At 42.4% G+C, this 23,741-nt stretch overlaps 3 protein-coding genes across 3 annotated transcripts in view; 1 reads left to right on the top strand and 2 right to left on the bottom strand.

Moving 5' to 3' along the window:
• Positions 1-3,905: 3,905 nt before the first annotated feature.
• Positions 3,906-7,061, bottom strand: LOC140348474 (E3 ubiquitin/ISG15 ligase TRIM25-like). The gene is made up of 2 exons (XM_072434414.1): positions 7,037-7,061; positions 3,906-5,730 (listed from the first exon to the last, which is right to left on the bottom strand). The coding sequence occupies exons 1-2, from the start codon at positions 7,059-7,061 to the stop codon at positions 4,034-4,036; spliced, it is 1,722 nt and encodes a 573-aa protein (XP_072290515.1). The 3' UTR covers positions 3,906-4,033.
• Positions 7,062-7,183: 122 nt separating this feature from the next.
• On the top strand, positions 7,184-13,110 carry commd9 (COMM domain containing 9). Its single transcript, XM_072435039.1, has 6 exons — positions 7,184-7,254; positions 8,250-8,366; positions 9,942-10,081; positions 11,620-11,654; positions 11,726-11,829; positions 12,788-13,110. The coding sequence occupies exons 1-6, from the start codon at positions 7,201-7,203 to the stop codon at positions 12,920-12,922; spliced, it is 585 nt and encodes a 194-aa protein (XP_072291140.1). The 5' UTR covers positions 7,184-7,200; the 3' UTR covers positions 12,923-13,110.
• Positions 13,111-13,906: 796 nt separating this feature from the next.
• The window catches only part of fcsk (fucose kinase), a 34,938-nt gene continuing 25,103 nt past the window's right edge, over positions 13,907-23,741 (bottom strand). The window contains exons 14-23 of the mRNA XM_072435229.1: positions 22,596-22,954; positions 21,653-21,893; positions 20,106-20,272; positions 18,541-18,768; positions 17,360-17,503; positions 16,639-16,758; positions 16,126-16,313; positions 15,279-15,378; positions 14,959-15,182; positions 13,907-14,163 (exon numbers count right to left, since the gene is read on the bottom strand). Coding sequence (XP_072291330.1) covers positions 14,098-14,163; positions 14,959-15,182; positions 15,279-15,378; positions 16,126-16,313; positions 16,639-16,758; positions 17,360-17,503; positions 18,541-18,768; positions 20,106-20,272; positions 21,653-21,893; positions 22,596-22,954 — 1,837 coding nt within the window. The 3' untranslated portion in view covers positions 13,907-14,097. The remainder of the gene's footprint in view (positions 14,164-14,958; positions 15,183-15,278; positions 15,379-16,125; positions 16,314-16,638; positions 16,759-17,359; positions 17,504-18,540; positions 18,769-20,105; positions 20,273-21,652; positions 21,894-22,595; positions 22,955-23,741) is intronic.

Raw genomic sequence — 23,741 nt, 5'->3', positions numbered from 1 at the left:
TCACCTGCCGACAGTGAAACATAGATCTGACTCGTCTGCATAACCGTGATATGTTAGTGATAATGTGTCCAGTAGAAGTTAAGCAGAAGAGGACAAACACGACAGAGATTGTGAAGGCAGGTAACCATAACCATAAAATCTAAGTAAAGTATTAAGTTTGTGGTGTTTCATCTTGCCATAGAAGGTGGGTAGTACTCAGTTACATTTACTTGAGTAATTGTACGTTACTGAGTAGTTTTCAGACACCATATACTGTACTTGTGCCTACCTGAATAACATTATTCTTACTTGAGTAAAGGTTTTGGTTCCTCATCCCACTGTGAGTAACTCTGCAAGTGACAAAAGGTTTGTGCCGACAATATTAAACCATTTGAACATTTGTGATTTTGACACCGCTCCTTCAGTTATGATTTAGGTTATTATTTCTAATTTTTGTGTCAATCCTTCAAAAATACCAGATTTGTTCATTGTTTAATGTTTTGTCCTTCAAATTAGACTAAACTTCAAACTATAATTCAGAGGTTACGTCCAGACAGTTTCTCTTACTGTTGACTTTTTTTTAAATACTTTCATTCAGAAACGTTTCTCTTGTGTACAATGTCTGGTTACCGTCTCGACCCACCTCTTCTATTGGCCAATTTAAAACACAAAGTATGTAGTCATAGGCCCTACAACTCACAAAAAACAAATAATTACAAAGCGATGAATAAACTTGTAGCAGGTGTAAAATTGGGATATACATTGTATTTTTCTTCTGCAACAGCAAACAGTACATACAAGCAGCCACTTGAGGACGCCGTTTACTTTAGATTCAATATGGAGAACAATAAAACTATGTCTCATCACTTTTTATGTTATAAATCATACTGAGAACTCTTTATATGTATTGAAAGAATCCTAACACTCAAAGATTCACACCTTTTAATCTATATTGTCTTCATGAGCCCTTTTTATTTCATTTTGTTTACATTTTCATAGACCTCATCACCGCTTCCAAAACCACCACCTGCTCTCTCGACCCCCTCCCAACGAATCTAACCAAGGCCTGCCTCCCTGCTCTCATCCCCCATCTCACCACCCTCTTCAACCAGTCTTTATCCCTCGGCCATGTTCCTTCCATCTACAAACTGGCCTCCATCACCCCCATCCTCAAAAAACCCACCCAACCTCTCCAACTACCGCCCCATCTCCAACCTGCCGTTCCTCTCAAAAACGCTGGAACGCATCGTCGCCGCCCAACTTCACACCCACCTCCAGTCAAACAACCTCTATGAACCCCTCCAATCTGGCTTCCGCCCACTTCACAGCACTGAAACAGCCCTGGTCAAAGTACTCAACAATCTCCTCACCTCTGCAGACTCCGGGGCCCTCAACATCCTGTTACTACTAGACCTCAGCGCAGCCTTTGACACTATAAACCATTCCATCCTCCTACAAAGGCTGCGCCAACTGGGTGTTGAGGGCTCTGCACTTGACTGGCTCACATCCTACCTCACCAACAGGCAAGAGTTCATTTCCCTCTCCGGTCACTCATCCACCCTCTCCCCAGTAACGCAGGGGGTCCCCCAGGGCTCAGTCCTCGGCCCCCTCCTCTTCATCTGCTACATCTTCCCCCTTGGTCACATCCTCCGCCAACTCAACCTGGACTTTCACTGCTACGCTGACGACACCCAGATATACCTCACCACCAAATCCACCCAAAACCCTCCCCTCAGCCACATCGAAACCTGCATCTCTAGAATAAAATCATGGCTCACGCTCAACTTCCTCAAACTGAACAGTGACAAAACAGAGCTCCTCCTCATTGGCACCAAATCCACTCTCAATAAAACTGGTCCCTTCTCACTCAGCATCGACACCTCGACCATCACCCCCTCTACCCTGGTACGCAATCTCGGTGTCATCATGGACCCCACCCTCTCCTTCACTTCCCATGTCAGCCACATTGTCAAGACCTCATACTTCCACCTCCGCCGCATCGCCAAAATCCGACACTGCCTCACCCTCCCCGCTGCTGAATCCCTCATCCATGCCTTCATCTCCTCCCGCCTCGACTACTGCAACTCCCTCCTCACTGGCATCTCCTCCCATTCCCTCCACAGACTCCAAATGGTCCAAAACTCCGCTGCCCGCCTCCTCACCCACACCCGGTCCCGTGATCACATCACTCCCGTTCTCCGCTCTCTCCACTGGCTCCCCATCAAGCAGCGCATAAACTTTAAAATACTCCTCCTCACCTTCAAAGCTCTTCACCACCTTGCCCCCCCCTACCTGTCTGACCTCCTCATCCCCCACCGCCCCTCCCGAGCTCTCCGATCCTCCTCCTCTCTCACCCTGACTGCACCAACATCCCGACTCAAAACTTTTGGCGACAGAGCATTCTCCCGAACAGCACCCCGACTCTGGAACTCCCTCCCCCAACTTGTCCGCCACTCTCCCTCACTCACAACATTCAAATCCCGCCTAAAAACATACCTCTTCACCCAAGCCTATGACCTCCCCTACCCCTAGCCTCCTCTACCCCATTGCCTACACTTCTACCCCCTGTTACATCCCCATCTTTTTCTCTCTACTTCTTCTGTCTTGTTCATTTTATCTGTATATTAATGTGTATTGTACGTGTTGTCCCCCCTGTCTGTAAATACCCCCCCTTTTTTATTATGCTCAGCGTCTTTGGGTCACTGAAAAGCGCTATATAAATAAAAGTTATTATTATTATTATTATTATTATTATTATTATTTCTACATGTCAGTTTCCAGATTGTGATTTTGAACTAACTCCAAGCTGGTTTTGTCTTTGATTATAATGTCCTTATGTTGTCAGTTGTATAAGACATTCACTTTGTATCAAGCTTAAGGCTCACTATATCGTCCCCGTAGGTAAATGTGTCTTCAGATCTTGAGCACAGCTTGGTCAGAACCGCCATAGTTGGAGAATTTGACCTTTTGTGTGTGTTTTGGGGTTGACGGATGAAACCGGAGGAAACCCATCTAGGACTGGAACCCTCAACCTTCTCGCTGTGAGGCGAGAGTGCCGCCGTGCTACACTCAGACTCACTTTGAAAAGACCACTCTAATGTTTCTGTTTGACTTTAGACAAACTGGATGGATCCACGAGAGAAACTCAAACATTAGACGACAACAAATAAAACTGAAATGAAAGTAGCAAAGATAGAGACTCAAATTTGTATGTGTTCAAGTATAATAAAATATAGAATACAATATAATATGTATAGACCATGTACAGAAAGTGGGATATGGAGATACAGTACAAAGCCTTTTTCCAGTGAAGACAGACAAGAGCAGCCTTTTCCATCCTCATTTTTATTCAAACTTAAGGGATTTTTTTTACTCGTTTCCTTGTGCCATGTCTTCACAGTAAACAAGAGAACTTATTTTCATCGTTACAAGGCACAAAAATGGTTAAGAAAAAACAACTCTTATTATCCCATAATTTATTAAAACATTATCTATTGGACAGTGCAGCGTAAAATGCGGACGAGAAAGGAAAAGACATGCAGCAAATGGTCAGAGCTGGGGCTGGCTGCGCGTGGGGCCTGTTATTTTTGGGTAAACTATGTCAAATCTGAATAAAATAAAACATTCCACACACATTATAAGGAGTCCTTTGGCTTAACCGTGCTATCGACTCGACCACCAGGGGGCACAATTATCCTCAGAAGGAGAATCAGAGAAGGTTCATTGCCGTTGTCGCTGAACCAAACTCAAACTAGAAACTTGCTTTAGCAATACGGTGCAACATCAAACAGTGAATAATACTTATAAACCAAAAATAAAAAATTAAGCAGTTTACGAAAAAAAAATAATAGATCTCGTTAATGTGGATTCAGTGTTTGGAATAAGTTGAAACTTTAACGTTGTTTCTGTGTCAATTACCACTTTTTCAATGACTCATTCCGTTTATTTTACCACGCATGCCTCTTATCACATTCTGTTTCATATTTTAGTTATTCTTTTTACCTTTTCACAACGGCAATAAACGCGTCCCATTCTGGTTCTGACATAAATTACATCACAGATTTATGATGCATGCGTGTCCGCTATTATTGAGGCCCACTCCGGCGTACAGGGGCTGAGTGAAGGTGGTCTGGACTCTGTGGAGGAGGCTCATGGCGTCGTCGTCGGACACGCTGAAGAAGCACAAAGTCCCCGCCCAGTGGTCCAGGAACACCCCGATTCTAGACGAAACGGTGCCGGGGATATCCGTCTGGCTCGAGTTGTGACAAAACGTACACCGATTATTGTATCGTTCCAAGGCCCAGGATTTTTCATTGCATCCGAACACGCACCTGGCAGCGCTTCCTTCCCTCTCGATGTCCTTGTACGTCACGCCCACGCAGACCCAGTTCACCCTGCTCACGTCCACCTCCCAGTAGGAGCGGCCCATCATCCCGTGTTTGCTCATGACCTGGCCCCAGTACGTGAATCTGTCCGGGTGATCCTGGTACTTCAGGGGCTCCAACACAAATGTCACTCTTCTGTTTTCCTCGGACAGGCACAGCAGAGGATTTGCCGTTTTGGGGTCCATGGCAACCGGTGTTCTGAAACGCAACAGGTCTCCTCTGGTGGTGGGTTCAGGCAGAGGTGCCGAGACGGTGGGCTCCTGCGGCCCCGTCAGTTTAAATCGATTCAACACGAGCTGCAGTTTCTCTGTGAGCGCCATCACAGCTCTGGGAATGTACTCAAAGTTGAACCGATGTCCTGTTTGGATCCTGGTCTCAGTCTTCTGTGTGGGCAGTGAGGGGCAGTGCAGGATAAACTGGTTATGATCCGGGGTGTTGGACAGTTTCTCCAGCTCAGAGATGGTCCTCTTCAGCTCAGTGGCCTCTTGTTTCAGTCGGCCCTGGAGCTCTTGGACTTGTTTCAGTTGTTTCTTCTCCTCTGACAGAATCTGCTGCTCCACTTCAGAGCGTCTTTTCTCCAGGAGAAGGGCCAGGTCTCTGAAGTTGTCCCTGCTGCGCTGCACTGCTCTCTGGGCAGAGCGGCTGATGTCCTGGGCCTCCTGTTGGAGCCTTTTTAGGTCCTCCTCTTTGTCCTGGAGGTTCTGGAGGATGAGGTCCTTCTTGGCCTCCAGCTCTGCCTGCCTCTGGGCTCTCTCGGCTGCAGAGGACACAGTGTCATGTCCCTTGTGATGGTCCACAGAGCAGAGGCAGCAGAGGAGCTGCTGGTCTGTGCGGCAGAATATCTCCATCAGTTTGTTGTGTTGGCGGCACATGTTCTCCTGGAGTTTGTCGGAGGGGGCCACCAGCTGGTGTTTCTTCAGAATTGCCACAGTGTGATGAGGCTGGAGGTGTGTCTCACAGTAAGACACCAAACATTCCAGACAGGACTTTACCGCCTTCAGCTTCTTCTCTCCGCTGCACACGTCACAGGCCACGTCCTGGGGCCCGGCGCAGTGATCTGCAGGGGGTGTCGTCTTCAGCTGCTCCACTAAATCAGCCAACATGATATTTTTATTTAAGGCCGGCCTAGTTCTGTACCTCTTTCTGCACTGCGGACAACGGAAACTGTCAAGCTCTTCGGGCCAGTAGTTCAGAATGCAGTTCATACAGAAGCTGTGTCCACAGGGAATTGCCACAGGATTCTTCAGTAAATCCAAACAAATGGGACATGTCAAGGCCTCCATTTTGAGCGCTTGAGTTCTCCCCGATAATGACTCTGCTTGTTTCTCTTGAAATTGAAAGTGTTCAGTGAGACAAGTCACGCCCTCTGAGGAGGAAGCAGAATGAGGTTAGAAAAAAAATTCCAAATTAAACTGTGCTAAATATAATATTAAACTGTGAGACCTACAGTAAAAAATAAATAAAATAAAACCTCAGATCCCTTTCATCTAATGGTCCTATATTTTGTACTACTGCAAAGTGGGTCTCATATAACCTGCTATCTGGGATAAGAAGGTGTAAAGTAAATAAGATTTTGCGGATATAGGGTGCAATCTACACAATCTGTACACTTTTTTGATTTATCATAAATCATTGTTTGATTTAAAACTACAAAGAGACTCCAAAAGCTGACTCATTGTCAGGTCAGTCATGATCAGTAACATGGACAGGACGAGCGTGGAAAAGAAACACACTAAATAAACGTTAGATTCTTTCTAATACAAGTTTAAGGCATTTTGGCATGGTGAGAAGCTTCATCTCAACTCTGCTTTTATATTCTTGTGTTGTTTTTCTTTTAGTGTAACAAAATATAGCCTGTATGTGATCTAGCAAATATAAATAATGTAATACTGTATTTGTTCATTGAACCAAGCACAGAAGCATAGACCAGTGAGAGAACATTCTTTATGAAGTGGGTGGCAAAAGCCATCAATTAAAGAGCTGTTTCTCTCATTTTTACACATTTTTAGCCCGTTTTGCTCTGTTTTGCCGTCGTGCCTAATCAGTGCCAGTCATCTCTATTTGAATACCATTCAGTCTTGTAGTTTGGATCCGTTATAACTGGACTTACATTTGTATTGTAAAGTGTGCACCACATAAAGACACGACTAGAGCCCAGTCGCAGTCATTTAAACATGATTACTGACACTTCCGCCCTTTAGCCTGGGAAACTACCGGGGCTTAAACGTTCCATTTTCATTTTTTTTTTTTTTTCAAAAGAGAGAGAGATGCAGAAAGGATGTAAACAGTGAGGCCTATGGTATACAATGCAAAACATACTGACAGACTATTTTCCCACTAACAACCCTAGCATTACTTTACATTATCTTACGCTAAAGCTCCTGAAAAACAATACATTGTAGCACTCACTGTCTAAATCAGCCCTGCTCCTCTTTTCCTCTTGGGTCTCACGTCCTCATCTGTTTGGACACAGGTTTTCCTCAGAAGAATCCATAGGAAATGTGTCCAACTTCTTCACCTCTGTCCATTTACGAGAGCTCAGAGTGAGTTAGCATCGCGGCTACGGGAGTTAGCATCGCAGCTAGCCCAGAGCCGCGACTTTGTTTAATCGATGTAAAGTCAGGAAACACGGAGCCGGCTTCATGCGTTTGCTCGATGGAACTATAATGCACCCGTGAGCGGCTCTAATACATCCATGGTATAATCAGAGTCACGCTTCTCAGGGGCAGACGAGATGAGTTCCAGGCAAGTTTGAATTGAGACTCAATTTCCCGTGAACTCTAGCGCGTTGTTTAGTCACGTGATTTGGGGAAACTGGTCACATGTCACGTCCAACATGGCCGCCGCTGTCTCCGCTGAAGATTTCTCCAACTTGCAGCTTCTTCTAAAGGTATTTTGTATGAACTTATTTGATAGTTTTGCAATGTTCATACAAAGAAAAACAACAAATGCCTTGTGAAAAATGTAAATGAAGCTACGAGCCCACAGACTTAAAGCTGACAAGACAATAAAGAAGAAAAAAGGCACGAAAAATATCATCATAACACGTTTTTTTTTGTTTTACACAGTTCATTTTATTTGTTTATTTCATTTAAATCATGCCACACATTGAAAATAATGAGAATCAGAAAACGCCACTGTCAGACACGTCCAAGATTGTGCAATAAACCCTTTTCTGATCCTTTGGTGGTTTGGTGCACAATTAAATAGTACATCTTTTTTGTTAATAGACTTATTGTTTTCTTAAATTTGCCATATTAATCTTGTGCCTTTAATACATCGTTTCAACTGAGAGCAAACTTTATCGTGGTTTGAAAATGACACCACTCTTGAATATTATTGAAATAAACAAACATTTCAACTATATATATTTGTGCTGATGGAGGAGACCCTGAACGTTGCACCGGTGTTTTTGTTTCACGTGGATAAACCCAGTGTTTACAGAGATATAAATCATAAATCAGGACAAAATATATCCGTTTGAGAGGCAAACTCTAACTTTCCCTCCACCTCAATAACTAACAATTAGACCCTTTAAATGTTCTAATTATTTTTCATGCAATATTACAAAACTAAGCTCTTTATTTGTTTTGTTTTACTCTTTTATTTAGTCATTCCAAACCATCAGAAATGACCTAAATGTGCCTGAGTATTTTGTGTTTGAAGTTCAAGTATGACACAAAAAGTGGCTGTAAAATTAAACTCTTTAAGTGCAGGAATATCACTTTATACCCTTGTTAACTGCACTTTAGTTGTTTTAGTTCAGTGATCTCTTTTTGCAATTTTTTTGATTCGCTTTCAACATTAAACAATATTCTCGATGTGCTATCTTTGCCTACTTTAACTAAAAAATCTGTTTAATCTTTACTTTTCTGTCCCGTGAAGGCACCGTCCAAAGATGCAGTGAGAGAAGTGTGCGTCCACAGTCACGGGGGTCCAAGTCGACGTCTCGCGGAAAACACAGCTGCCAAGTTCGGCATCAGCTCCGCCCAGGCCGCGCAGGTAACCAAAAATGCAACTGAACGCGACCGATGAGCTGTTAAAACATGACAGTTCTGACGGTGAATCCTTAAACCCTTCGTCATCAATGTGTGAGAAAGTTTGTCCTTAAAGTTAAAGCGGTGGAGGGTCCAAAACCTTCTATTCTCCACGGATTTGTTGTCGTTTTTTGAATATTGCGCAAAATGGCATCAAACTCGCATTAAAAAAATTGAAAATCAAATTATCTTTTGTCTGTCTCCGTTCATCGTTCCATCACACGCAGATGAACAGGGAAGTCAAGTCCCACGTCATAATAAAATACGTACACAATTTGTTTAATTCATCCCTTTTAGTATAAGAATAAGTCGCACCAGCCAAAAAATGCATCATAGAAGTAAAAAAACATGTATAAGTCACACTGGAGTATGAAATGCGGTTGCAAGGATGAAAATAACAAATAATATCACATTTAAGTCACTCCGGAGTATAAGTATATAAGTATAAGTTGCCCCGGAGTATAAGTATATAAGTATAAATATAAGTATAAGTCGCTCAGGAGTATAAGTATATAAGTATAAATATAAGTATAAGTCGCTCCGGAGTATAAGTATATAAGTATAAATATAAGTATAAGTCGCATCCCGGCCAAAACTATGAAAAATGGTGCGACTTATTGTCCGGAAAATACAGTATTCGCGACATCTGTGTAATTTATCCGAGCCCGACACGACGACACGCTAATGTGGAGGTGTAGTAGTCACAGTGTGCGATGAGAACCAAAAACAACATCAGTCTAGATTTAGCTCAGATGCCAGTTTCATATTCTAATTGTTCTCTTTAATAACACAACACAAGGTTTACACGCTTTGAAAGACGCTTCGACAGCTCCTAACTGTGGTTGGCACCAGTCGAAACCTCTTGTATATTATTCATTTGCGATTCTTTCGGTTATTTCTAACAGCTACAGAAAAAAATACAAGGGACTTCACCAAACCAAGGACTTTTGGGCAATTAAAACAATTGTACTTGAATGAATGAAAGATTTAAGTAGATACCATAATGCAGAACATTCCCGGCAGAGTGATTATTTTCATTCTCCTGAGAGACGAGTCAGAAAACTTGCTTTGGACAGCTTTAATGTGCTACAAGAAATGACAAAAACGGTCGAAAGTACTTGCATTTCAGTATCAGAGGTGGTTTAGTCCTGGTTTAGTCCTGGTTAAGTGACGCTTCTGTGTGTTTTTGCTCTTCTGCAGCGGTCATTTTGTCAAATATGTCGTTTTAGATGGATTGAAAGTGTTTAAATGACTAGTTTTCAAAATATTCAAACTTAATTCAAGGAGTTTTTATCAGTGTATTTCATTACTGAGGGGTTTTCTGTTGTAATGCATTTGTTTATTGTCTATTTTACTTGCTTTTCTTACTCCCCCGTCAGATAATGTTGCTTGAATGAAATTTCCCCATTTGGGACAATAAAGGATTATCTTATCTTATCTTATCTTATCTTTGAAATACTCATAAACAAGTTCAAATATCCCCTTTTTGAGCCTTTCTGTATTCTTTTCTCACTTTTCCTCCGTGTTTGTCCTCCTGCAGTTGGTCGAGTCGCTTCACACTCTCTCTCGACACGTCGTCTTCCACAATCTCACGTCGCCAGAGCGGATCCTGGCACTTTTCCCCGAGTCGTTTCACTCCAGCCTCAAAAACCTCGTCACCAAGATCTTGCTGGAAAACAGGTCCGTGAAGAGACTCTCCTCCTCTGCTCACGTTACAAACACAAACAGAGAAACAGTCACACAAGAGCAGTGTTTCCTACAGTATGTCTTACTTCTACTACTTGTTACTACTAGTTTGAAGTTGTGTGATTTAGATACAGCAATGTTGAAAGGAAAGTCGTAAAGTACAAAAGCTAAGTATAGTATTGAAATGTTTATGTGAAGTACTTTCATTTTCTACTCCTTTTTGGGGTTCTTATGGAAAAATATCATTTGGTCCTTATTCTTTGTGACATTATTATATAATTATAGACTTTACATCTCCAGTTTGAACCTGGAGCCAACAGTTAGCATATAACTGATAATTACATGTCTGTGCTGTGATTCTTTTGATCAAAGACTGAAACTCCGGGGGTCTGTTTGCATAAAGGCCAGTCAGGATTTAAATGAATCAACTTCCTCTGTTCTTTTGTTCTACCTTCCATTTGATTCAGAGCCAGTAACTTTCCGTGTGATGTGGGTCATGTGAGATAAGACAACTCTGTTCTATTGTGTTACTTATTTCTTGATAATTGTTTTTTCCACAACAAGTTATTTCTCTCTTTTTTTAGCACATTCAAGGTGACGTCCTGCATGACGTTTTTTGAGTGAAAGCCTCAGTAAATGTACATGAAACGTTTCACTAGATAAATTGATTAATGAATGGATTCGATTCAGCACAATTTTTGTTCATAAAAATTGCCACTTTTAACACTTTAATAGTTCTCAAAACCCGCAAAACACATACTTTACTCTTTAAGAACATTTTCAAATGGCTACGTCAAAACCTTTACCGTGGTAGTAGTAGTAAAAGTAGATTTTTTATATGCTACTTGTACTTTTACTTGAGTAGTTTTTTGCTCCTTTATCTGTGCTCTTTACAGCGGTGGATGAAGTAATCCATTTTGTTCTATAAAGTTATAGAGACAAGTAAAGGTATCACATTGTAAAATCTACTTAAATAAAAGTATTAAAGTACTCCTTTAAAAATGTACTGTGAGAGTAAAAAGTAAAACTTTTAAAACATCACATTTACATCATTCTTGATAAGGAATTCTGTTGATTTTTAGTCATTATAGTCAACTTTCCAGGTTATTTTCTCTTTAAAGCCTAGTTTTGTTTGTTCAAAGGGAACTTTAAAAAAAAATGCAGGCACTATGTCTCCATAAATGTTCTAAAAAACAAACCACTCAGCCATTTCAGCAGTTCTAAAAGAAAATATACTTTTCCTTTTCAGTCCAGTTCGTAAATGTAGTGGAGTAGAAAGTAGAGATACATGCTCTGAAATGAAGTGAAGTAAAAATAAAAAGCATCCTCTGTAAAAATGACTTCATATTCCTAAAAAGTTGACTAGTACAGTACAGTACTTTTTACTATTATACTTCTGGTAGTCGCATTAAACAAAGCAGTCTTCTGATGCCATCTAGTGGCGACGGGGAGAACGCAAACTGAAAACCTTATTATCCTCCACTTAAAACAGATAATGATGATGATAAAATGTGTTTTGTTTTTTGTTTCAGTCCAACCTGGAGAACAGAAGCCCTCAGTAATCAGAGTGAGTAGAAACTTGGATGAGCATCGGTCCGGTTGAGTCACCGTAATAATAATTGCTTATGTGTCGCTCAGTTTCGCTGCCGCAGCTGAAGGAGATGGGCTGGAGAGTGGACCTCGTGACCAGCTCTGAGTCCGTCAGTCGAATGGCCGTCCCCACGTGCCTCCTGCAGCTCCAGGTCTGACCGCCACACACTTTTACAAAACGGTTTCATGAGTTTTGTCAGCGTCCAAGTGCTAAATGAACCTTTACGAGCGTTAATGCGTGTTGTATTAGTTTCCCCCTCGTCATTTTGCATTTTGAGCTGTGTTTAGAGTGATTTTATGAACCGTGCTTTTGATTTATTTGATATTCTTCTTCATATGAGGCTTGGGAAAATGTCCGTTGTCTCTCCAAAACACGACTCCGCACTTACTCGGGATTATTCCAAAGATTTCAGGCGCAAACTGTTAGAAAAAAGGTCTCAATATTTCCACGATATAAATAACGAGAACGCGAAATAATGAAATCACGTTACTGCTGCTCACGTTTCTAAAAAATAAGTTGTTTTAGGTCAGTATTATTGTTTACAATGATTAAAATGTAAAATCCTCATCTGAGTAGGTTATAGTCTCTTAGAAAGTGGCAGAAAAAGCATTATATAATTCTTCTTTAAAGTCTGTATGACAGGCCAGACCACACAATTTACTAAAACGTAGAAAATACAACTATTTCAGATTTCACTAAACATCTTGCCTATTTTCCCGGGCTGACCATTTTTGTAAAGTCTGTAATTGTACTTCCTGGTTGGACATGGGCAGTAGGTAATTCCACAACTGTTACCAAGCAACCAGACTGTAAACAAGAGCCAAAATCCATAACGGTTAGTTTGACACACAATAATACCAAATAACACCTAACATGATTATTTAAACGGCCAGAAAAGTGCGTCAGTTAAGTGTTTCAGGACTTGGCTCTACTTCCTGTCTCTTATTTTTCAAAACATTCTTCACAAACTGCAACTTAACCGAAGTAGAACTATGATAAATATTGTACCGCAGGTTCTGTCCCGCCAAACTAAGTCATAATTACAATAAACAGGAGAACCTTTCGTACAGACTTAAAGTAGCCAGTAAGTTTATGTGCATTTTCCCCAGATGGAGGACTCGTGTTGCCGTGGCGACGAGGCGGTCTCCACGGTGACTGTGGAGCTCAGTCGAGAGTCTCTGGACACGATGTTGGACGGACTCGGGCGGATCCGGGACCAGCTGTCCACGGTCGCCGGGAAATGAGGGCGTTTTCTCCAGTCGGATTGAGTTTTAATGCAATATTTGTATGAAAAAAGGACCAAACAAAGACTTGTTAAATAACTGAGAAAGGTTAATGTGTTTTCATTCAAGTAGTAAGACGAGAGACGGCAAACTAAAGTTATAATGCATTTAACAGGATCTTGTCTATAAAGTAAACAATTAAAAATTATCAAAAAAAAGAGATGGAAATGTAGAATATAAAGAATATAAAGTGATATTTCTGTCTTATGTGATTCATTTTGTGGCCCATTTGACTCTTGAACTACAAACAAGACATTTACAGACACATTTTAGCACATTTCTGATGCATTGTTAAAATATTGTCTCTATCGAACCGCCATTTTGTAATAAAGTCTAGTAATGTGCAGATTCAAAACGAGCGCAGTCTGTTTATTCACATTCGGCAACAGTCTTTCATCATGAGTACAAATTCAAGTACAAAATTTAGATATTTTAACATTAGTTCTGTCTTTGGAATTAAAGATAAATGCATTGTTTCATAGTGTCACAATAAGTCGACGAAAACTGAATCACTGAACTTCTCTATTGCACTTATGGCACAAAGTTGTAGTATTTGGACGGAAAGATTAATCATTATTTTACAGAAATTGTGCAGTTAAATAATACAATGAAAACAAAGTATTGAGTCCTACAAACTTGCCAAGTATTTTAATTAGTTATTAGTTTAGTAGCATATATCCCTTAAATTTTAAACATTAATTCACCCCGTCATGTTCACATTTTCATTTCGAACTGGATAAAAACAAAAAAATCAAAGGTGTCGTACAGAAACAGTGCTGTTAATTTTCTTAAATCATTTATTCCTAATAACTAACCCATTTGTTGTTTTCTTCTTTTTCTCATCTTTCAACATTTTAAACAAAACAACAAAAACAAGACTAGAGAGAACAAACAATGTGAAAATAAAAAATGAAGAAGCAAAAGCACCCAAAGAAAAGAGAATTAAGGCACACAAAATCAAAAATATAAGTTGATTTAGCCCCATTTGTCCATGTTGCGACGCATTTCACACGCGTCACTGAGGGTGTTGTTGTAACTCCAACCACAAGGGGGCACAAACTGGCTCTGGCTCATGATTCCCTTTACTTGATTATTATTATTTTCTTTTAAAGTGCTTGTTGACCACCGTCTGTCGCTCACGTCACCACGGTGATTCCCTCCGTGTCCACTTCCACTGTGTGAACGCTGAAATCTCCCAGGCCCTGAAACACATTGCGTCAGTGCGGCTCCAGTCAACACAACAATGAAGAATTGTTAAAGTGCCTCTGACAGCTGGGACACTTGTTGAACTAAAATGCAATTAAGATGAATATATTTAGAATTTAGCTAGAAATTATACACATTTTATCAACGAATAGCACACTTCACTTCCTGTTTGTAATCGATGACATCACACTAGGAAATTACCCAGCGAACACTAATCTAATGTCACAATCTTTTTATTTGACGAATAAGAATATATGAGAGCGACTTTATTTAGTTGAATTGTTATTTTGTTTACAGGGTCAAAAAAGTTGTTTCCTTGTGTAAATTCTGCATAAACTTTTGACTAGAATGAATGTCCCTGGTGTGATGTCACTTCCTGTCATCTTTTCTACAGATTTTTCAACGTTTTCTCCACAAATACCTGCTCGATTGGTGTGAAACTATAATTCATATGTACAACAGGTATAAATACAACAAATAAAGTAAAAATCTGAAAATTGTAAAAACGTTTGAAAGAAATTTACCGTTTACAATTTACAATATTTCTAGTAATGTTTTTAAAAAACAAATCTATTTTCTTATCTTAAATCCCTTCAACTGTCCTGTATAATATATTTAGCCATGTGTAGAAGACGGCATCAAAAAAGAATAAAGTGCTTATTAACACCTTTATAAATGGCTTACTAAGGAACCTCTTTTTGAAGCGTAATTATTCGACAATTTCCTCTTCCCGTTGCCACCTTTTAAGCGCAGCTCCCACCCATGCGACCTTCACCCCCCCCGCCACATACCGGCGCACTGTTGAGCCTGCCGACGACCTCCTCCCTCTGTCGGGGCAGTTTGGTCAGGACGTAGAGGAAGCCGCCTCCGCCCGCTCCGGCCAGACTCTGCCCGAGCACCAGCGGCCTCAGCGCCTCCATCATGAGCCGCACGCAGGCGGGTTCGCAGCCCGGCGCCATCAGCTTCTTCTGCCGCCACGAGCGCTCCAGACACGCACCCAGGCCAGCGAGCGAGCCTTGTGTGGAGAGAGAGAGAAAGAGACGACACGGTCACTATTACAAAGGCAAAAGGACTTTAGAAGGGGACGCGTCGTGCTTCTTTTGGCGGTCACCCTCTGAACAGGCCTCGGCGCACTCTTCGGCGTTGGCCACCAGCTGCTGCGCGTTCTGGACCATCTGAGGCAGACGACTGTACCAGCTCCGCACCACATCCTGAACCACGCACAGGAAATAATGAATACAGCGATTAAAAACACACGAGCAGTCTTCTAAACACAATACATTCATCAGCCTGTCACAATCATTACTTTAATCCACTTTTCTAATGGAACAATATATTTTGGATCTCGTTATTTGTTGTGTGCATCTGTTCTTTGCACAAGTGGTGGACGTTTGTCTAATTCTTTTTATATTGCAATAACGTTTTACTGTTTGTATCTATAATGTTCCTTATTCGACTCAAACGAACTACTACTCAAGGTCAGTCTGCTATTTTTGCCTTGTAACTAAAACAATCTTTAATTTTAAAAAGGATTTACTGGGATTCTCCTGATTTATTTGAAGCAATGGCATAAACAGTTTCTAAACCAGGAATTAGTGCATGTTCACACTAATTTGCACCTAAATTGAGCCCATTTTAGTCCTTTTAGACTTATTTTTAAAATCCAGATCTCGTCCAGGTTTAGTTTAGAGTTTAGTCCCAATTTTGATGCAGTGATCAGAACTAAACCAGGACTATCACAGTACTACAAACCAGCCCGACTGAGACGTTTTATACTATTCAAAAATGTACAGTGAGATTGACGGTGGATTAAACAGAGAATCTTGAAACGGGAGCGCTTGATAATTCTTCCAATGACATACAAACACAATCCAAATGTGTAATTAACATAAACTAGCAGTAATCCTAAACTTGAGTAAATTTGTTCATATTGTCGAAGCCATAAACTGTGAATAAACCTGCAGTAAGTTGCGAGCGAGGCGTGTCTTTCCGGTGTACACCAGCAGGAGGTGCTGTTCCAGAGAAGCCAGGAAGTCGTCTGACAGACTGAGCCTCTGCACTCTGACCTGCAGGGGGAGCTGTGCGGCGGAGCGGCCCACTTTAACGCCGCCCACCAAACCCCCAACCTGGTCCTGCCAACCGCCGCCTGCAGAACAGAAACGAAACGAGGGAGTGGAACAAAATGCAGACATTTAACCGTAGAATACCAAGTAACGACGGCGACTTTAGAGGCCTGAAGTAGTAGTAGAAGACAATATAATCCCATCAGAAATTGAGATGGATGAACGCTATAGAGACCATAAAGTTGGAACCAATGCAAGGTGGGCTTGCTGTATTAAGAAGTATTTTTACAGATTATACACTTGATTTTCTATATTGCGCATACACAGCAAATCCGCCAAAAACAATCGATACGTTTTTATTTATTTTTTTCACCTTTGATTCGCACATAAAACTTCCTGGGGACAGACCTGTGGTGAGGATCTGCTCCAGGTACAGGACGTTGTGGATCAGGGAGTCCGTGTCGTAGGTCCGACCGGTGCACCTGTACACCGCCGCCAACAGCGCCCCCGCCAGGATGCTGCTGGTCCCTACAAGACAACAGCCGTCAAACAGAGACCTGCGTTTCTTCTGCGGCGTTATATCGTTTCCTTGGGATCCAGACGGTGAGTTTAGATAAGGTTTAGCGGTTATGGGTTCACGGAGTTCTGCCGAGTTCTGCCCTGTTTATTGGTCGTCGCGAGGGACTAAAACGGGTCTGAACCAAGACTAAAGAAGCGAGAACTGAAGCCGAGTCTCTTTAATTATTTTAAACGTTAAAACAGGTCCTCTTTTGCTAGGACGATTGGCAGTTCAAATTCTGTTCTCTGCGTCTCATTTGTGTTCATGGGCAAAGCAGATTTAAAGAAACCTCGAGCTTGAATCCAGCTCTTTATCTTGTTTTTTTTGTCTTGGCAAAGGTCCCATTGTTTACTGTTCATTGTGGATCCCCATTAGCTATCTTCCCTGGGGTCCTTCTTTAAGTCCTGAGCACCAGTACGACCACCTAAGGCTAAAACCTGAGCTAGAAGGTGCTTTGACCAAGATCCCGGCTCAAATTAAGACGATAAACGTATCTACGGGGACAATATCTTCTACAGAACGGCCACAGTTTAAGTCTCAGCTACGCAGTGTTTATGATGCGTTTCCTACCGAGTCCGGAGCCGGTGGGGAGAGAGGACCAGCTGTGCAGCTCGATGCCTCCTCCCCAAAGCTGCATCAGCTGTGGCCCCAAAGCATCATGGGAGGACAGAGACGCCACGCCACTGCAGACGCACACGGCCTTCAGCAAAGCACCTGAGCAGACGGCAAGGAAGAACAGAAAGTCAAAACTGCACCGTTTTCAATACATTTAAGCATGAATAGACTTGGACAGGAGCGGAGGTGGAGGTTTTGAGCTGGACAGGGTCAAAATGTATTGGAAATGTAACTGTTATCGAGTGAAAATTGGAAAATTATTGGCAGAATGTGCGACTTTCAAGATGTTCACGTAGATTTTAATCACACATTTTACGCCTATTTTCTTTGGGAGAATGTCTCAGAGTCACTCAGGTTTGCTCTTGTTTAGACTTGAACATCTTGGGAAAAGGTGTACTCGCCTGCAGATGGATAGAACCACACTGTAAACATGCAAAAATGGGTTGCAAATACTGTAAATACTCAGCCTCTCGAATGCACTAATTTAAACATTTAAAGTGTTGGGACAATAAAAGAGGGGTAAAAGAGGAGGCCCGGGGGGAGGCGCAGGGGGGAGGATGAGTCGTATCATCTGTAATTACCCAACTCCATATGTGAATGGCTTTGTAGGTATCTATATGTTTGTGTATGTGTGTGTTCATTATTATAAGATCATGCCGTGTTATACTCCCTTTTCATCAGTGTAATCATACAAGTGTAACGTACTCTTCATCCCTGCGATTATTATGTAAAAAATAACCTTATTGTTATTCTGTAACATCCCAAAAGACCCTGTTTGTGCTGCCTTACAGTGGAGAAATCACTGCACCAGGATCTTTACACGTTAAAGTCACATTTCCTACTGTCGAGGTGGTATTTTTCATGCGTCGTGGCTTTTGATTTTAAATGAGACGCAGTATTTTTGATGTAGTATTATAACAGAAGAGATTTGCTACAGCACAGTGACGTCCCGTGAGTGAAACGCTTCGAATACAACTGCAGTTTACTGTTCTCATGATTGAATTAGCTGTATTTCATAAACAACATCATTTCTTTGCAAAAATGCCCGAACCAAATTGCAGTAAGTGGATGCAATATCTAAAGGAGACTGTATACAATCCAAACACCATGAGTTCAACGCGGCTTTCGTTTCGTACCCGGTGCATGTGGTTGGCAATAATCCTTCAGATTCTCCAGACTCTCACACAGCGTCTCCGTGGAAACGCCGCTGTCCCGCCCCCCGGAGTGACTGACCAATAGGAGGTGAGGTTCTTTGATGCGACGGGCTCGAGCGCCAATGGGACGACGCCCGTCGATTTTCACAGCGACGTTGGTGACAGAGCCGCCGTGTTCGAATGCGATCGGAGGAGTGTCACTCCAGCCTCCTGTTAAACACACCACGACTGAGGTTAGGACCTGGTTTGGACCTGGTTTAGTCCTGGTCTAAAACTAGTTAAATCCCAGTTGTGTTCCAAGGAAATAATGGAATTAGAACAGTTTTAGTTCTGTCTTGGTGTATCACACCTGATTTGGAGCTTAGGTTTAGTCAATTTTATTTTCGCATTAACTGTATCAAGATATGAAAAAAACATAATGATAAGGATAATCTAATCTAATCTTTTTTTCTTACAAGGTTGTGTAAATAAACTAAAAGCTTTTGTTGACACTGTTGTTTAAGAAGCAAGTGAACGGTAGCGTATCTTGGGGGTTTGCTTGTGCCATATGGTTTCCATCCATCTTCTTCTGCTTATCAGGGTCGGGTCTTGGGGGCAAAGCTCTCTGCAGGAGGCATCTTCTTTTACCGGGGGTTGCAGATTACTACTGGGTGTTTCAGGAGGGCTCACACTGGGTGTTTCAGCACGGCTCACACCCACAAAACTCACCACTCGGCTAATCGGAGCAGACAATCAAACAGCCAGATAAAGCAAATAAAACTTTATGAAAGAACTCGATTGTGATACTCTTTTTATATTATTTATCACTACATAACTACAAAAACTACAAACATTTAGGACGATTTAGTTTTAATATTGTTTAAGTGTTTAAGGCTGCTGCCTCTCAGTACAACATGGCTGCAGGTCTGAATCTGATGCTCCTGCTGTGCGACCGTCTCCTTGTCCCTCCTAGGGAAGAGGCCCCTGCCCATGACACACTGGAGGAACAAAGGTTCCTAGACCTTTGTCCCTGAAACCCGACCCTGATAAGCGGAAGATGATGGCTAAACCCCCGTCTCACACTGAACTCTGTTAAAAAACTGAGAAATATGCTACTGTCATTTCTTACACAACTGTGTAAACAAAAGCTCTTTGTTTGCAGTACCACTGGTCAGTACCACGCCCTCCTCCATGAAAAGTAAATATATTATTACTGACACTTTAAGAGTAGGGCTTTCAAGAATACATGACATCCTTATTTATGCATAATCATTGCCTGGATTATTCAGACTCTAAAACACATATGAAAATACTTTATATACAAAGTATTCAAAATGTCGCATGAAAGGAATAAACCACTTTTGATTTTCAGCAATAAAACACTTCATTCATTAATATTTTCGATCTAGAAGCCTTCCGTCTGCATTTTTGAACCTTTATTTGGCTGACAATGAATTTAAAAAGAAGAAATCATTTGACAATTTGACAACTCAACTAATCCAAATAATATTCAAATTTGACCGGTGCATTTCCCTGACCCTTGTCAGGCGAAAAGGCCTCAGACTCACCTGCCAGGTCGAGTCTGGCCGGACAGTGCACCTCCTGCCACTCCTCGAGGGGCGGCAGCGGCCCTCGTCCAATGGAAATGAACCTCTGGGATGACATCACAGCCTGACGAAGCAACACCTGCCCCGCCCCTTCGTAGTGGCGAGCGGCCCGCACCAACAAATCCGGCCTGTAGGGGCAGCGATGAGACCATTACGCTCAGAAAGTATGTGACGATAATAAAACCGATCAAACATTACGATGACCAAGCAAATGAGTAGCACAACGTCTTCACTCTTAAAACACTTCGGTCTAGTTGACAATGACATTTTTTTTGGCTATGGAACTTTCCTGGACGACGGGATTAAACACAGAGGCAGCAAATGACAACAGTTTAGGCTCAGATTTGAGTTGTACACTTTCGACCAGTCACTTTACATGTGAGAGTATTGTTGTGAGAGATGTAAATGTTCATCTGAGGTGAGAAAAACCCTGACCCTTTGCCACTTCCTCTTTAAAAGCGGGAGGTGAATGATTTGTTTTAACCCTCGCACTATTGTCGGGTCCGGATGAGACTGTGGCGGGGAAACAGTCAGAGCCAGTGTGTGCTGTATCAACAAAACCTTATCAGATAAATAGATACATATAGAGTTCTTTATTTGATCCCCAAGGGGCAATTGTAGCGCAGCCAGCAGTTTAAAAACATTTACATATAAAACATCACAGTATTAGTCAAGATAAGAACAGGATACAGCTACGAAATAAGTTAGTACGAGGGTATCACTTAATGTAAAGTTTATATCTCCCTCAGTTCCTCCTCTCCTTTCTTTACAGAGGGAGTTTCAAAACAGAGGACGGGTCAAAGTTTACTGTAAAGTAGTCATTTATTCTCTTTTATGTGGAGCTTTATCTGATTTTCGTCTTTTACACAAGAAAATAAACCAGTACATATCTGCCCTCCTTATCCCCACATTCAAAACTGAGTTCAAAAGCCATTTGGTTTGAAATGCAGCTCCCCTCCTGTGTTTACCCTGCACGATGAACAGCACCACTTTCCATCACAAAATCTGGTTAGTTTTTTGATGTTCAATGTCGCTCAAATGGGTTTCTGTGAGTCCTGTAAATATATAATGTATATTCTTTCTTCTCTCTCACATGATCCCTGCGTCGGGGGAGGGCGTAAAGACAGAGCAACTCATTGTCTCTCAAAGACTCACGAGTTGAAGTCTTGACGAGCTCAAATCAAACCAAACTCAGTAAAGTAAACTAAAATAGTAACATAAAATAATAACATTTCAGACTTTAGAATCACCTTTAATCATCATTTATCCTGGTTCTCCTGTGAGAGAGCGAGAGCTTATGGCAGACAGCTGTGTCAACAATACATTTATATAAAGTTTATATAATTTGATATCTAATAAAGTGGCCCCTCCCCCTCTCTCTGTAGAGTAGGAACCAGGAGCAGAGTGTTCAAAAAAACCTGTTTTAAAGTGGAGAACGTGCCTTAAAAATGTGAATAAAGTACTTTTACAGACTTGAGATGTAGCTGTAAAGTAAAGGTCTTCTCTACCTGCAGAGCCACTTCTCTCTCTGCTCGCCCAAAGCCCGGACGCCCCCGCTCAGGTCGCCCTCCTCCAGCAGGGCGTACGCAGACCTCCAGGCCTCGTTTGCAGCCGGGCCGCTCCTCAGCCCGCCCTTTCCTCCGGCCATTACCACCAGCACGTCAGCGATACAGGACAGACACCGCGCCGACACCCCCAGATCTGACCCGGGGCTCTGTGGGTTCAACGCTGCCCTGCGGCCGCTGGCAACTGAAAAACGTTTTATTTTTTGAGGTTAAAGGTTGTAAATGTAACACTCCAAACTGCACGCTTTTACTGACAGAGGATTGGCTGTAAGACCTCTACATCTCATCACGTTTTGAGGCAATACTGACACCCGATATTTGTCTTTCTGTCGCGGACAATAACCGATATTATGATTTGACCTTCCAACAACTTGCGTTTACTGCAGGCAATCAGAGCTTCCAGACAGTGCTAGGCTCCGTAGTGACCTCCAGGCGGCTCATGCGCGTGTATTTCTTTCCCTTACACGGTCCACTTTCCTCCGCCAGTAACAAATCTTTCCATTTCAAACGTTGTGCTATTATTAATATCGCAGACTATTTAAAAATCCTCCTATTGTGCAGCTGGCTTGAGACGCCATCGACCAATTAAATCGACTACAGGTCTAAAAGCCTCATTCTCATCTCATTGTAGATCAATAACAAACAAGACTTTAACGAGCGTTTTAATTCAGCTTATTCCACCCACTCACTTTTTCTGCACTTGCGTTGTTTTGACATTTCCAGTTCCCTTTTCCCTTCACTTAAGTCAAAAACGTCTTGCCACTAAAATATATTGGCTGCGTAAAACGTATTTGATGTTGAGATCGGTCACATGATACAAGCAGAAGGAGGGGCACAATTAATGGCGCCGCCCGAAATGATAAATCTTTGGACTTTCCCAACTTACTGTTGTCCAGCGTCTCTAAAAGCGCCCCCTGCTGTCCTCCCATCACTGCGGCTCTGAAACAAGGCAGCAGACACGCGTCGCTCCGACCAATCAGGGCATCCCTCACTCTCTGCCGCCCCGACAGGAACAGCAGCTCCTCCCTCCAGCGCAGCTCCGCCTCCTGATGGGTGACTGACAGCACTTCCTTCAGCGACAGCCTCCAGGCGTCTCTCCAGCTCTGAAGTCCGCCGGCTCCGCCCCCGAGCAGCCAGGACACGCCCCCGTCCAGCCCGGCCACACCTGCCCCGGGGCGGAGGACCGGGAACAGCCGAGCCCCGAGCAGACAGCGCCGCTCGCCGTGACACCACAGCTCCTCCGGCCTGACACACACAAGAAACGTAGGAATGGATTAGGGCTGCACAAAACACAAATGTACAAATATATACATAAACAATATAATATAATAGTAGATGTGGGATCTCGCAATCAGTGCTATTTTTACAAACATGACAAAAATCTGAGTTTAGGAATGTTAAAATCCAGCTCATTTAGGAGAATGTAGCAAGAACTCTCACTAAAACCCACAGCATCTCCCCAGCATTCATTTTCCTTTTCTGTCTGACAAGAAAAAAATACAAGCTTGCCTTGGGGTCAGGTGGGATAACTCCTCCTGGGGGTGGAAGTATAGATTATGTTAAATAATGTAGAAAACAGCTGCTTTGCCTAGAGGACATGTCCAGCACACAGAAGCACAACCGCTTTCTGCTGCTGTATCATGCTTCAGCGTCCAGACTCCCAGAGACACAGTCCGACCCTGTCCGCGATTATGAACTCAGTTTCTTTACCAAGGTCAAATATGTGATTAGATTAAAAGAGAAAATGCTGAGCGTTTTCGCACAAACATGAAACTGCCAAAGCCGGTCCCAGTGCCTCTTCTGAGCCCAACACCAGGGAAGGGTTGTTACGTTTCAGACAACTGATCGCAATGGACCCAAACCCTGTCAGAGGAAAACAAGAGAGTGACATTTGTGGGTACACCCCTTCAGTACCCACGCCATCCAGACCGATTCCTGTCCTGGCCTCAGGTCATGGGCACACAGGGGATGAACACAAGCTACGATCGGCCGCTCTTACTGGGAGGTGGAGGTGAGAAGGGCCAAGAAGCTA

Source organism: Eucyclogobius newberryi, unplaced genomic scaffold (assembly GCF_026437365.1).
Source record: "Eucyclogobius newberryi isolate DKJ021-1_F unplaced genomic scaffold, fEucNew1.0.hap1 SCAF_7, whole genome shotgun sequence".
In the NCBI taxonomy this organism is placed as follows: domain Eukaryota; kingdom Metazoa; phylum Chordata; class Actinopteri; order Gobiiformes; family Gobiidae; genus Eucyclogobius; species Eucyclogobius newberryi.
The sequence above is the reverse complement of the archived record's forward strand: the minus strand, read 5'-3'. Positions and strand labels throughout refer to the sequence as shown.